The sequence below is a fragment of the Nerophis ophidion genome, linkage group LG11 (genome assembly GCF_033978795.1).
Source record: "Nerophis ophidion isolate RoL-2023_Sa linkage group LG11, RoL_Noph_v1.0, whole genome shotgun sequence".
Lineage (NCBI taxonomy): Eukaryota > Metazoa > Chordata > Actinopteri > Syngnathiformes > Syngnathidae > Nerophis > Nerophis ophidion.
This window is the reverse complement of record NC_084621.1, coordinates 60,579,047-60,592,478: the sequence shown is the minus strand read 5'-3', so window position 1 is coordinate 60,592,478 and position 13,432 is coordinate 60,579,047. Positions and strand designations below refer to the sequence as shown.

The window sequence follows — 13,432 nt, the reverse complement described above, 5'->3', positions numbered from 1 at the left end:
GTACCAATACACTGGTATCAGGACAACCGTATTTCAAACTTAAGTAAACATTCAAAGAACAAACATTCAAACATGTACAAGGAGTTTAAAGGCCAACAGGTACGTACATAGTTAACTAGATGTAGCTCTGTTGTGCCCAAATAGACACATAGACGCCGCATACAGCTGGTTGGCCCGTTGCCAAATATTAGCATATTAACGGAGTCAAAACTGCCTAGATAGCGTAAAATAATGCAAATGAATTGACTGAATTCCGTAACAAATCCCAAAAATGTGTGTTTTACCTGCTACATGTCTTATCTGTTTAACAGGTAGTTTAGCTATAGTATTGTTTTTAGTATTTACTGATTATTGTACTTTTCTTAAAGCACAGACCAAGCAAGAGAGGCAATAATAAATCATTAAGCATTTTATACAACGTCAATAAAGGTTTCTATTATATGCCAAACCAACCCTTAATTATATCAGGCTATATGTAATCAACCGCATCAAAATATAATCTAGGTCATGTATATTGAATTAATTAGTGCCACTGCTTGTATGACAAACGTATCACAATCATTTGCTTTTTCAACTACAGAAGTCTGCTTTTGGTGTTGATTTATGGAGAGTGACTCCACACACTGCCACCTATTCACAAGCAACCTACCATTTAAACTGTTTTTGAGCAGCATGCCGAGTACTCAAACTGAATTTCCAAAGATGCCAAAAGGCTCAACAGGGCAGTGACTGTACATCTGTATGAATCAAGTGCCAATTATATACAGTTGAGAAAGCTGAATTCAGAAACGTTTATCTTATCTATATGTATATCTTTGAGTGCAATGACAAATGTGTGTTAAATGTTTCAAATTATGTATGCTAAAATTAAGCCAATATTGACTTTTTTTTTTTTGGTTGCCTTTTTTTTAAAGCATCAAAAAGAATCAAATTACATTTTGGTACTGATACCGAAATGTTGATATAAAGAAAACACTACTGTATACACTGACTGGCAAGTTTATGACCACCTGCACAATTTAATACAGCATGAAATATTTACCTAGTGAATTGATGACTCACATTTTACCATCCAAAATGCAGTTTATCCATCCTGTCAAGATTTGACCTGATTGTATGTCTATTACCTTAATCTAAAGCCACCTTTCTTTGCTTAATTATCTTAATGTATGGCCAAAAGAAAACTAATTGTAATGACTAAGTTAGACTTTCCCTATATCACATATATGCGGAGTGGAAAACAATATTTTTTAAACAGTTTAACTAATGAAGACTAACTTAAAAAACGTCAAATTTCGCTCGTGGTTGGGGTAACCCCAAAGAAAATGTTGTGTCCCCTTTTAGACTGAGCCGCATCTGGTTGTTTGCTAAACAACAAAATACTGCCATTTGGCCAAATAAAAATTGTATTTACACATTTGGCAAAGACATAGATGCAAGTGGAGATGGCTGTAAGAGAAAAAATGGGTGCATAAAGTAGCGCTTTCAAACTTACCAGAGCCAAGTCGTCCCGACTGCAGTCCAAAGCAGCAATCATCACCTGCTCATAAATAATCCATACTGGGCAGAAGAGAGACAGACAAGAGAGACTGTGTTAACACCCTTTCCATTCCCTTGCTTGATACAACGTGGCATAAAATGTGACATGTTGAATTGTAGAATTCACATAAAAACTTAAGACTGCTTAACCCACCAGCTGCAACTCTTTTAACTCACACAAACTTCCATGACGCAAAAACAAAGATTTCAAAGTATTTTGGAAATAAACTTTCCACATCGGGCAACATGGTTAGGCATGTGGTTAAAACGTCTGCCTCACACTTAAAAGGTGGTGGGTTGGATTCTAAGCTCTGACCTTTTCTGTGAGTAGTTTGCATGCATGCATTTTGGCATTTGACATATAGTTCAGTCCAAAAATATCATAGTCGCAATGAATTTAAATTGAAGATCTGAGTGTAGTTGCCGTCATTTGCAAAGGCTCTTAAACAGTTTGGAAAATTGCCATTTAAAATACATTTGAATTTCCCATTATTATGTGCCATCTATAGACATTGATGTATTTAAAGTACAATGGTTACCATAATAGGCCTGACGGGGAGTGATTGCATTACAATCAATCCATGATGATGTGGCAGTGCACGTGTCGTGTTTGGGAAAATGTAATCTCTTATCTGCCTTTCGCATTATCCACCGCCTCAAAACTGGAGTTCATTTCACCTAACATCTAGTTTGATATTTCTTATATTTTCATTTATTCTTATTTTTTATTAGTTTTTAGGGCAACAATTTGAATGTTTGATTTTGTTTTGACTAAAATTTTAATCAATTTCTAACTTTGGATACATTTGACCATTTATACCGATTCAGCTACAAAGTGCAGGGATATGACTTTCGTGCCACCATCGCACATCTCTAATGTACACGCAAGTATGCCACATTCATTCATGATTGGTGGAACACAGGGCTATAGTATGTGGATTACCAAAGATAATAAGATTGATAATACTTGATAAAAACCAAATACTAGGGGTGAACAACGTCATAACCTTTGTTTGGTTTTAATGTCACGGTTTGGTTTTGAACTGGAAAGGAACAAAATAAAAAACATAAAACTGCTTAGCTTTGAATATTGGTAAAGTATTTTTGTGTCCAGACAAATAGTTTTTTAGCAAAGAAAGTCTCTTATTGGCTAAAGCACAACATTAGTGGTAGGGCTGGGCAATATTGGCTTTTATTAATATCGGGATATTTTAATGCCATATCGCGATATACGATATATATTACGATATTTTGCCTAGGCCTTGAATGAACACTTGATGCATATAATCACAGCAGTATGATGATTCTATGTGTCTACATTAAAACATTCTTATTCATACTGCATTAATATAGGCTCATTTTAAACTTTTCATGCAGAGAGGGAAATCACATCTAAGTCAATTGACCAAAACTGTATTCATTAAATACTCTTCATTCTCTCACGTGTGACTTTTTAAATGAAAGAACAAATTAATAGTGTTGCTACCTTTTTGTAGTAACACTTCTGCTGCATACTTTGCATTGATTGATTCTATTATTAGTAGATTGCACAGTACAGTACATATTCCGTACAATTGACCACTAAATGGTAACACCCGAATAAGTTTTTCAACTTGTTTAAGTCGGGGTCCGCGTTAATCAATTCATGGTACAAATATATACTACCAGCATAATACTGTCATCACACAGGTTAATCATCATAGTATATACATTGAACAGCATATTGCTGTTGTTTGCTGAATATCTTCCCACTTGAAGCCAAACCACCGCCAATGATGGACCCCCTGCTCTTTATGTTGGGCATTTATTGTTCTTCCTCCATTTGTGATAAGTTTCGCACCTTCTCTCTCTTGTATTGTAACAAGCTCCACTCGCTCGACCTGCCGCAGCTAACGTTAGCCACGCTGCTACCTCTCTGATCGGCGAGAGCTATGACGCTAGACTCGCGAGAGTATGTGACGTATGTAAGAAGGCGGACTTGTTTTCCGTCTCTGTGAGAATGAGAGACGAGGAGGAGTGAGAAACGCCTGTTGTGTGATGCCTGCAGCTAAAAGCAACTCGACCTGCCTCAGCTAACGTTAGCTCTCGCGAGAGCGTGTGACGCTAGACGCGCGACAGTATGTGACGTATGTAAGAAGGCGGGCTTATTTTACGTCTCTGTGAGAAGGACAGACGAGAAGGAGTGAGACACGCCAGTAATGTAATGCACGCAGCTTAAAGACACGGTGCGAGAACATATCATCGAATATTACAATAGTCATTTTCTATATCGCACAGAGACAAACCTGCGATATATCGTATATATCGATATATCGCCCAGCCCTAATTAGTGGTAATAATTGCAACGTGTGGCCCTGTCCTCGATCATGCAGTGGTTTTTGTATTTTATTTGTCCATTAACGTATTTCACCTCTAAGGCCAAATAGAGGCTATATTAGACGAATGACTGAAGAATGTCTTCAGGCTTTGGCTTCTGCTTGGCACTATAGCTAGTTATGCCTCCCACTATCCAAAAGCTAAACCGCACTGTATTTGATTAATAAGTAGATTTTTAGACGCAAGGCAGTTATACTTTTTGACCTTTCGCATTTAAATGAATAAAAAAACTGCTTAATATGCTATAAAATTGGATTAGTACCACACCCCTTCCAGGGTTTTTCCCAGATTGCCAATATTGCTTGTATTCCGTGATGTGACGTGACTTATTCCGTAAAATGAAAAATCGTGGTGGTCAACCAAGCCAAGAAGGCTGTTATGCAGCAAGCAGTGCGAAAACTGAGTATGCAAGAGACCTACTGCCAAAAGCAGATACGAGCAAAAAAATCAAACTACGCAATGAAATAGATCCCTACACTTCATCCAAAAAAAAAGATTTGTTGAGTAATATCAGGGATTATTTGTTGGTCGCGTTCCCAGATATTTTGAACTATCTGGTGCTCCAGACACCATTCTACAAGACCCAACAGATGACAACTAGGACAAGCATAGAGGTCTACAACTTATTAAGTGTTGAAATTGGTATCAAGACTATCTTGGATAAATATGCATCGTTTTTGTTTGGGTAAGGTTGCATTTCATAATTTATCTTGGCTTCAATGTTTGTTGTTGCTGTTGCATGCACTGTTTACGAGTACACATTTTTCCCAGTCGTCATCAAATTGTAATTAATTTGCTTTCTTTTATTTAGACTTGCCGAGATGGTGCGCTTCGAAACACTTGTAGCAAAAATATGTTTTAAGGAATACAAATAATATCAAGATAATAGTTAAATGGGATATACTAAACGTTGAAAGTACATCAAACAAGCCTTCAATGTAGTGGTCACTGCAAAGTCGTACATTTTTCGACTCCGCTCCATTCAACAGGAGCCCGTGCTATTTTTTCGTCGTCGTTTTGTAAAATATTGCACTCTTCCGCCCTTCTTGAATTACCTCTTGAGGAACTTTGAAAAAACGTTTATCCTTTTCAAGATTTCAACGATTTGTACAGCCGAAAACAACGCAAGCATGACGCATTTTTCCTCAAGAAAAGCTGTACGGCGCTGTCTTATTGAGAACAGATGCTGGCTTGACCACCACGCATATTAAATGAGGGGACGTTAGCCGGACACGACGTCATTTAAAACCAAGCAATACCTCTGGCAAAGGGGGTGTGGCCAACATGACGTCCTCATACAGTATACTTCACATTATCTGCTATAATACAGATACTTTCTTTAAAAATGATTTACAAAATGTATTCATTCATTTATAAACAAACCTGTATTGTTTTGGTATTAACATATTTAAAATATATCACTATGCTCTATTTTTAAATTGTTGCAGCTCATTGTACAATGTACTTTGTTGAGAATTGTTTAAGCTTCTACAAAATAAACGACAAGCAACAAATCCAGCAACTTTTTCTGGTGTTATTGGAGACTACTTGTGTTTGGAGACTATATACTTCCATCCCTCGAAATATCCGATAAACCGCTAGAGCTGCAGCGAGTCTGACACCACACTTACTTTGCGCTGTTGCGAGCCTTTCTCTCCTTAAAAAGCCACTACCGTCCTCTGAATATAAGCACATTGCACGTTTTGTAATTCGCTAGTACGATCGAAGTACGTCTACATTTCAGACATGCGGCCTCCGCTCCAGACCATCCCATGCATATTGCTTACGTCATCACAGCATCCGGTTCGACGGGGCTGTTCTAGTCTTTTTTCAGCAGTCCAATTAATGGTGCATCACTGGTCAAAAGTACGTAATTACTAGGCTATATAAATCCATTTATACTGTAAAGACCTGCTTGAGGTAATGTTGATAATTGTGTGTTTTTTATGTTCTTGCCTGAAAAGGGAATTGGCCAAGAATTAGGAAGCGTTGTTGTGTATCAAGACAGCACGGTGACGGACGCGTGTGCACAGAAGGAAATACGTGTTGGAATTGGACCTGTTAGCATGAGATTAGTAATAAAAGTTAAAAAGAGCTTTGGCTATTGCGTGACTTCTTCTGGAGGCTACAATACATTATATTACTTTAATTTGATTCCATGTAAGAAAAAAACTAATATTTTTTAAGTTGTAGCGGTGCGTCACGATCAGTTACATTAAGAGCAAACCCTGCCTATCAAGTATATATTTATCAGATTTGGGGATGCTGTGTTGTTGTGGGTGAGCACACAAAGCTGCACTAATATCCCTGTTTTGTGTAAAAGTCATAAATAAATAAAAGCCAGCTAAGTGTGTTATAGATTTGATGTCACAACAACACAGTAAACAGAGGCTGTTCACTTTCTAAAAATGCAAACACATAGGTTTTATTTATCTTAAACTGCAATTACTAATATAGGTTAGGGTTGTACGGTATAGTACCACGATACTAATTCATCATTTTCAGTACTATACTGCCTCTGAAAACTACTGGTCCCCCAACACCCCGCGCTCCCGTCGTCGTCACGTCGTGACATTGCTGGTTTACGAGCAGACGAGCATGTTCAGCAGTGCACAATCACGGAGTACTTACAAGCACACACAGTGTGTAAACAGAAAAGGCAGGACGGACGCATTTTGGCTTAAAAACTTAACGATAAATGAGAAGTTATAACACTGAAACACCCTCTGGAAGTGGTGCTTTAAGACATGGCTAGCTAGTTAGCGGCTAAAGTGCAGCCGCATTCGGCATTGTTTAAGCTACTTCTAAATCACTAATCCTTGCCTCCATGGCGACAAATAAAGTAAGTTTCTTAGAACTATCATCACTGCAGGAAGAGGAATAGCTAGACATGCTTCACTACACACCGTAGCTCACCGGCATCAAATTGTAATCGAACGCCATTGGTGGATCTACACCTGACATCCACTGTAATGATACCAAGTACAGGAGTGATACTACTATGATTACATAGATATTTTTTGGCATCACAACATCTTCTTTCATTTTTTTTTAATTTATATTATGTAGAGAAACTCAGGAAATATGTCCCTGGACACATGAAGACTTTGACTATGACCAATGTTTGATCCTGGAACTACTTGGTATTGGATTGATACCTAAATTTGTGGTATCACCCAAAACTAATGTAAAGTATCAAACAAGAGAAGAATAAGTGATTATCACATTTAAACAGAAGTGTAGATAGAACATGCTAAAAGAGAATGTAAGCGGATATTAACAGTAAATGAACAAGTACATTAATCATTTATTTTCCACCACTTGTCCTTAATGATGTTGACAAAATAATAGAATGATACATGACACAATATGTTACTGTATACGTCAGCAGACTAAATTAGGAGCCTTTGTTTCTTTATTTACAAGTAAAAGACAAGTTGTCTTGTATGTTCACTATTTTATTTAAGGAAAAGCTTGCAACAAGAAACCCTGACATTTTTTGTTAAGATAAAGCCAATAATGCAAGTGTTTGCGGTCCCCTTTATTTAGAAAAGTACCAAAAAGTATTGAAATAATTTTGGTATCGGGACAACACTAATATAGATTCCAAATTTCTAAATGTTTCCAAAACAAATATGCGATGACTTGATTTGTGCAGAATTGTATCTCTCCAATTTAACAATACCTAATACTGTATAAATCGGGGGTCGGCAACCCGCGGCTCTCGAGCCGCATGCGGCTCAATAGCGCCGCCCTAGTGGTCCTCTAGAGCTTTTCCAAAAATGTATGAAAAATGGAAAAAGATGAAGGGAAAAAATATATTTTTTGTTTTAATATGGTTTCTGTAGGAGGACAAACATGACACAAACCTCCCCAATTGTTTTAAAGCACACTGTTTTGTATTAAACATGCTTCACTGATTAAAGTATTTGGCAAGCGCCGCTTTGTCCTACTAATTTCGGCGGTCTTTGAACTCACCGTGGTTTTTTTACATGTACAACTTTCTCCGACTTTCTAGGACATATTTTATGCCAGTTCTTTTTCTGTGTCATTTTGTCAACCAAACTTTTAATGTTGTGCATGAACGCACAAAGGTGAGTTTTGTTGATTGACTTGTGTGGAATGCTAATCGGACATATTTGGTCCCTGCATAACTGCAAGCTAATCGATGCTAACATGCTATTTAGGCTAGCTATATGTACACATTGCATCATTATGCCTCATTTGTAGCTATATTTGAGCTCATTTAGTTTCCGTTAAGTCTTCTTAATTCAATTTATATCTCATGACACACTATCTGTATGTAATATGGCTTTTAAATATGGCGTCACATTAGTGCCAAAAATCTAAGCGCATAAAAACTGTTATCGCGCGCTGATTCTCCACTTTGCGCACGCGCAACACCCTTTTGCGCGCGTGTGGTGCCTTTGTGCGCGGTGTATTTTTGCACGCGCGGTGCCTATGTGTGCGCGTCCCGTCTCGGTCTGGCATCTCTCCTCAATCTGTAATGTTTGTTTTGGCACTTTGGGGGCGGGAATGGTTAGACGGCCCCTTCTTTCTGATTGGCTCTGAGCGCTGTCAGTCAATGGCAACGTGGCGGCCATCTTACCTCAGGCAGATGGCCCCGCCCAGTACGTAGTTGTCAAGGAACATGTACTATTTAAATAACCATAACTTGCTCAATTTTCAACTAATTTCTAAACGGTTCGATTTGTTATAACTGTCACGTTTTCATGGGGCTATCATGGCTGAACAAGTAAGTCTTACACTATTATCTCTCAGATTTAATTTGCCTAATGTATGGAGCTAGCTTTTTTTGTTGTTTTTTTAAATACATATTTTTAACTCTGCCATCTATACTGATCTGGGCTGATATCTAATTTTCCATAGTTTGAGTTGTTTGCAGAAACCTAAATACTTTTTATAGTAATATTAAAACCACATTCATTAATTGTAGTGATAACCTGTCATTCATTATTCTACTAAAATAGTAATTTCAATCGTAGCATAAATAATTAGGCCCATATGCTAATCATGTGGTTCTAATATGAAGTATGCATAGATAAGTGGGTTCGGGTACACTCTGGTGTAAACTTAAAGTAGATAGAGGAAAGAAAATTATTAGTCCCTCATTGTGGCATACATTCAATATTTACATATACAAATATTAAATAAATAAAAACATTTTTTAAAACAGACAAGTGAGGAAAGAAAACATCTTTGAAAATATAATTTCCATCATTGACTGACATCTGTCGACTGGTTGTGTGTGTATGAAAAGAGAGATATTGATCTTGACACTTCATTAACTATGTGATGTTCTCTCAACAGATGAGACATTCTTTACCTTCTTCAAAGACTTTTAGATAAAATTCAATGGGCATTTTGCACAACTCCACTAAATTTTTAGAATTTGTTTGTGTCAAGATCAATATCTCTCTTTTCATACACATACAACCTGTCGACAGATTTCAGTCAATGATGGAAATTATATTTTCAAATATGTTTTCTTTCCCCACTTGTCTGTTTTAAAAAATATTATTTTATTTAATATTTGTTTATGTAAATAGTGAATGTATGCCACAATGGGGGACTAATAATTTTCTTTCCTCTATCTACTTTAAGTTTACATTAGAGTCTACCCGAACCCACTTATCTATGCGTACTTCATATTAGGACCACATGATTAGCATATGGGCCTAATTATTGATGTTATGATTGCAATTACTATTTTAGTAGAATAATGAATGACAGGTTATCACTACAATTAATGAATATGGTTTAATATTACTATAAAAAGTATTTAGGTTTCTGCAAACAATTCAAACTACGGACAATTAGATATCAGCCCAGATCAGTATAAATGGCAGAGTTCAAAAAATGTATTTAAAAAAAACAACAAAAAAGCTAACTCCATACATTAGGAAAATTAAATCTGAGAGATAATAGTGAAAGACTTACTTGTTTAGCCATGATAGCCCCATGAAAATGTGACACTTATAACAAATCGAACCAATTGGAAATTAGTTAAAAATAGAGCAAGTTATGGTTATTTAAATTGTACATGTTCCTTGACAAATATGTACTGGGCGGGGCCGGCTGCCTGAGGTAAGATGGCCACGACGTTGCCATTGACTGACAGCGCTCAGAGCCAATTAGGAAGAAGGGGCCATCTAACCATTCCCGCCCCCAAAGTGCCAAAACAAACATGACAATGCGAGGAGAGATGCCAGACCGAAACGCAGGGCGCGTAAATAGGCACCACGCGCGCGCAAAAAGGCGAAGTGCGTGCGCAAAATGGCGCCACGCGCGCGCACAAAGACATCACACGCGCAGAAAAGGATGTGGCGCGCGCGTGCGAAGTGGAGAATCAGCACGCGATAACAGTTTTTATGCGTTTGGATTTTTGGCACTAATGTGACGCCATATTTAAAGGCCTACTGAAATGAGATTTTCTCATTTAAACGGGGATAGCAGGTCCATTCTGTGTGTCATCCTTGATCCTTTCGCGATATTGCCATATTTTTGCTGAAAGGATTTAGTAGATGATAAAGTTTGCAACTTTTGGTCGCTAACAAAAAAGCCTTGCCTGTATCGGATGTAACAGACGATGTGCGTGTGACGTCACCGGTGTGAGGGCTCCTCACATCCTCACATTGTTTATAATCATAGCCACCAGCAGCGAGAGTGATTCTGACCGAGAAAGCAATGATTGTTCCCCATTAATTTGAGCGAGGATGAAAGATCTGTGGATGACGAAAGCTAGAGTGAAGCACAAAAAAAAAAAAAACCTCTGTGTTAAAGCTTCACAACAAACAAAGAAACACCGGCTGTGTTTCGGTTGCTAAACGCAGCTGCAATCCACAGCTTTCCACCAACAGCATTGTTCTTTATAGTCTCCATTATTAATTGAACAAATTGCAAAAGATTCAGCAACACAAACGTCCAAAATACTGTGAAATTATGCGATGAAAAGAGACGATTTTTAGCCGTGAGTGGTGCTGGGCGGAAATCTCCGCTCCAACCAATAATGTCACAAGCACGCGTCAACTTAACGTCATCATTCTGCGACGTTTTCAACAGGATACCTCGCGGGGAAATTTAAAATTGCAATTTAGTAAACTAAACCGGCCGTATTGGCATGTGCTGCAATGTTCAAATTTCATCAATGATAAATAAACTATCAGACTGCGTGGTCGGTAGTAGTGGGTTTCAGTAGGCCTTTAATTTTGTTTTGCGACTCCAGACAGATTTGTTTTTGTATTTTTGGTCCAATATGGGTCTTTCAAAATTTTGGGCTGCCGACCCCTGGTATAGATAATATAGTTCTGTACTGCAGAGAGGAATTCAACCGACGACTAGCCTTGTGAATGACTGCCCAATTATGAAAGGGGAACATTATTACCGGACCTATGTAAGAGTCAATATATACCTTGATGTTGCAGAAAAAAGACCATATGTTTTTTCAACCGATTTCCGCCATTTTCTCAAACACATTACACACACAAGTCAAATCAGCTCTGTTATTTTCCATTTTTTCGACTGTTTTCCGTACCTTGGAGACATCATCCCTCGTCGGTGTTTTGTCGGAGGGTGTAACAACACGATCAGGGACGGATTCAAGTTGACTTACGTGGAGTGTGCATCGATTAGCACGGCATGCTAATCGATGCTAACATGCTATTTAGGCTAGCTGTATGTACATATTGCATCGTTATGTCTCATTTGTTGCTATATTTGTATCCAGCCTTTCCCTCCACCCACATTTAATGCCAAACAAACACATACCAATCGACGGATTCAAGTTGCACCAGTGTCAAAAGATGCTAAAGTCCCTCGTTTGTTCTGCACATTTTACCGACGATAGTGATGCTACGACAGAGTTGTGTGGATATCATCCGACACTCAAAGCAAATGCCTTTCCAATGATAAAGTCAACGAAATCACAAAGGTGATTTTTGTTGATGGTATTGACTTATGTGCTAATCCGACATATTTGGTCATGGCATGACTGCCAGCTAATCAATGGTAACATGCTATTTAGGCAAGCTGTATGTCCATTTGAAGCTATATTTGCATCCAGCCTTTCCCTCCGCCCACATTTAATGCCAAACAAACACTTACCAATCGACGGATTTAAGTTGCTCCAGTGGTCAAAAGATGCAATCGTTGGTTAGAAGGCAATCGCCGATAGCTTCACTTTCTTCTTCAATTTCGTTTTCGCTATCTGCCTCCACACTCCAACCATCCGTTTCAATACATGCGTAATCTGTTGAATCGCTTAAGCCGCTGAAATCCGAGTCTGAATCCGAGCTAATGTCGCCATATCTTGCTGTTCTATCCGCCATGTTTGTTTGTATTGGCGTCACTGTGTGACGTCACAGGAAAATGGACGGGTGGCTTTACAGATAGCCAAAATCGGGCACTTTAAAGCCTTTTTTCGGGATATTCCATGATAGGTAAAATTTTGAAAAAAACTTCGAAAAATAAAATGAGCCACTGGGAACTGATTTTTGTTGGTTTTAACCCTTCTGAAATTGTGATAATGTTCCCTTTTAACAAACAACACACTTACTGTCATCCCCCAGTTTCGATGAATGTTCACCGATGAGCTCTGAACCAACATCCACTATTTGCTCGCTGTTTCTGCAGTTCTCGTCTCTCCATTTGCGCAGCTTGTCTCTCATCTCTGCGGACACAACCGTGCAGCAATAAAGCGACTGGAATTTGCAACGTCTCTCAATTTGGTAAGGCGGCATGCAGCATTGCACTGCATGTCGTGCAAAAGCACGTAGCATACAATTGTAGTAAAGACAGAAGTAGTCAGTTGCATGTGCTTCACTGTCACTATATTGGTGTGTAATATTTGCATGGCAAAACAACCACTACTATGTGTATAAGGCTATCGGTTGCAAAAGCAGATGCAAGAAGATAAGGCCATTGTATATAATATAACCGCTGATAACCAACCCATCCTGGCAATGCAATACTATATCCATAAACCTTCATGAGTGGTCGCTATTAAGCTTGCATTAGCAACTATGAGCATGACAACGCTAAAGCTAGCCTCGTTGTTTGCTAGCGGCTAACTTCTCCCCTACCACCTTAAATCACAAACCAAACGTCCTTCTTATACTATTGTACAAACCGAGCGCCATAATAACCACCTAACCATCGAAAACAACATCAGAAACAACTTTTTTAGGGGGGGCTTACCTTCCCAGCCGACATCGTACATTTCTGAAACCGACGCCATTTTTTCTTTTTTTGACAACAACTACGTCATTGGGGCTCTGACGGTGGGCGTGGCCTGATATGGAAGCTTAATCAAAACGGGTATCATTCTCATACATTAAAACTGATGACAAACGGTAGAAAATGGATAAGTGGATGAGACAATCCACTGTATTTCTACAGTGCATTTTAAAAAGACCGTTTCGAAAGTACTGTACAACATTATCAAAACAACAAAATAGTAAAAACTCAATTTAACTGCCTGTAAAAAAAACTAAACTCA

General features: G+C 38.3%; 1 protein-coding gene across 2 annotated transcripts in view; it reads right to left on the bottom strand.

Annotated features, from left to right (window-relative positions):
- Nucleotides 1–13,231, bottom strand: part of emc2 (ER membrane protein complex subunit 2) — a 52,041-nt gene extending 38,810 nt beyond the window's left edge. For both annotated transcript variants that reach the window (XM_061916400.1, XM_061916401.1), the window contains exons 1-3: nucleotides 13,132–13,231; nucleotides 12,491–12,604; nucleotides 1,496–1,560 (exon numbers count right to left, since the gene is read on the bottom strand). In XM_061916400.1, the coding sequence (XP_061772384.1) occupies nucleotides 1,496–1,560; nucleotides 12,491–12,604; nucleotides 13,132–13,171 (219 nt within the window). In that variant the 5' untranslated portion in view covers nucleotides 13,172–13,231. The remainder of the gene's footprint in view (nucleotides 1–1,495; nucleotides 1,561–12,490; nucleotides 12,605–13,131) is intronic.
- Between the last annotated feature and the right edge of the window lie 201 nt (nucleotides 13,232–13,432).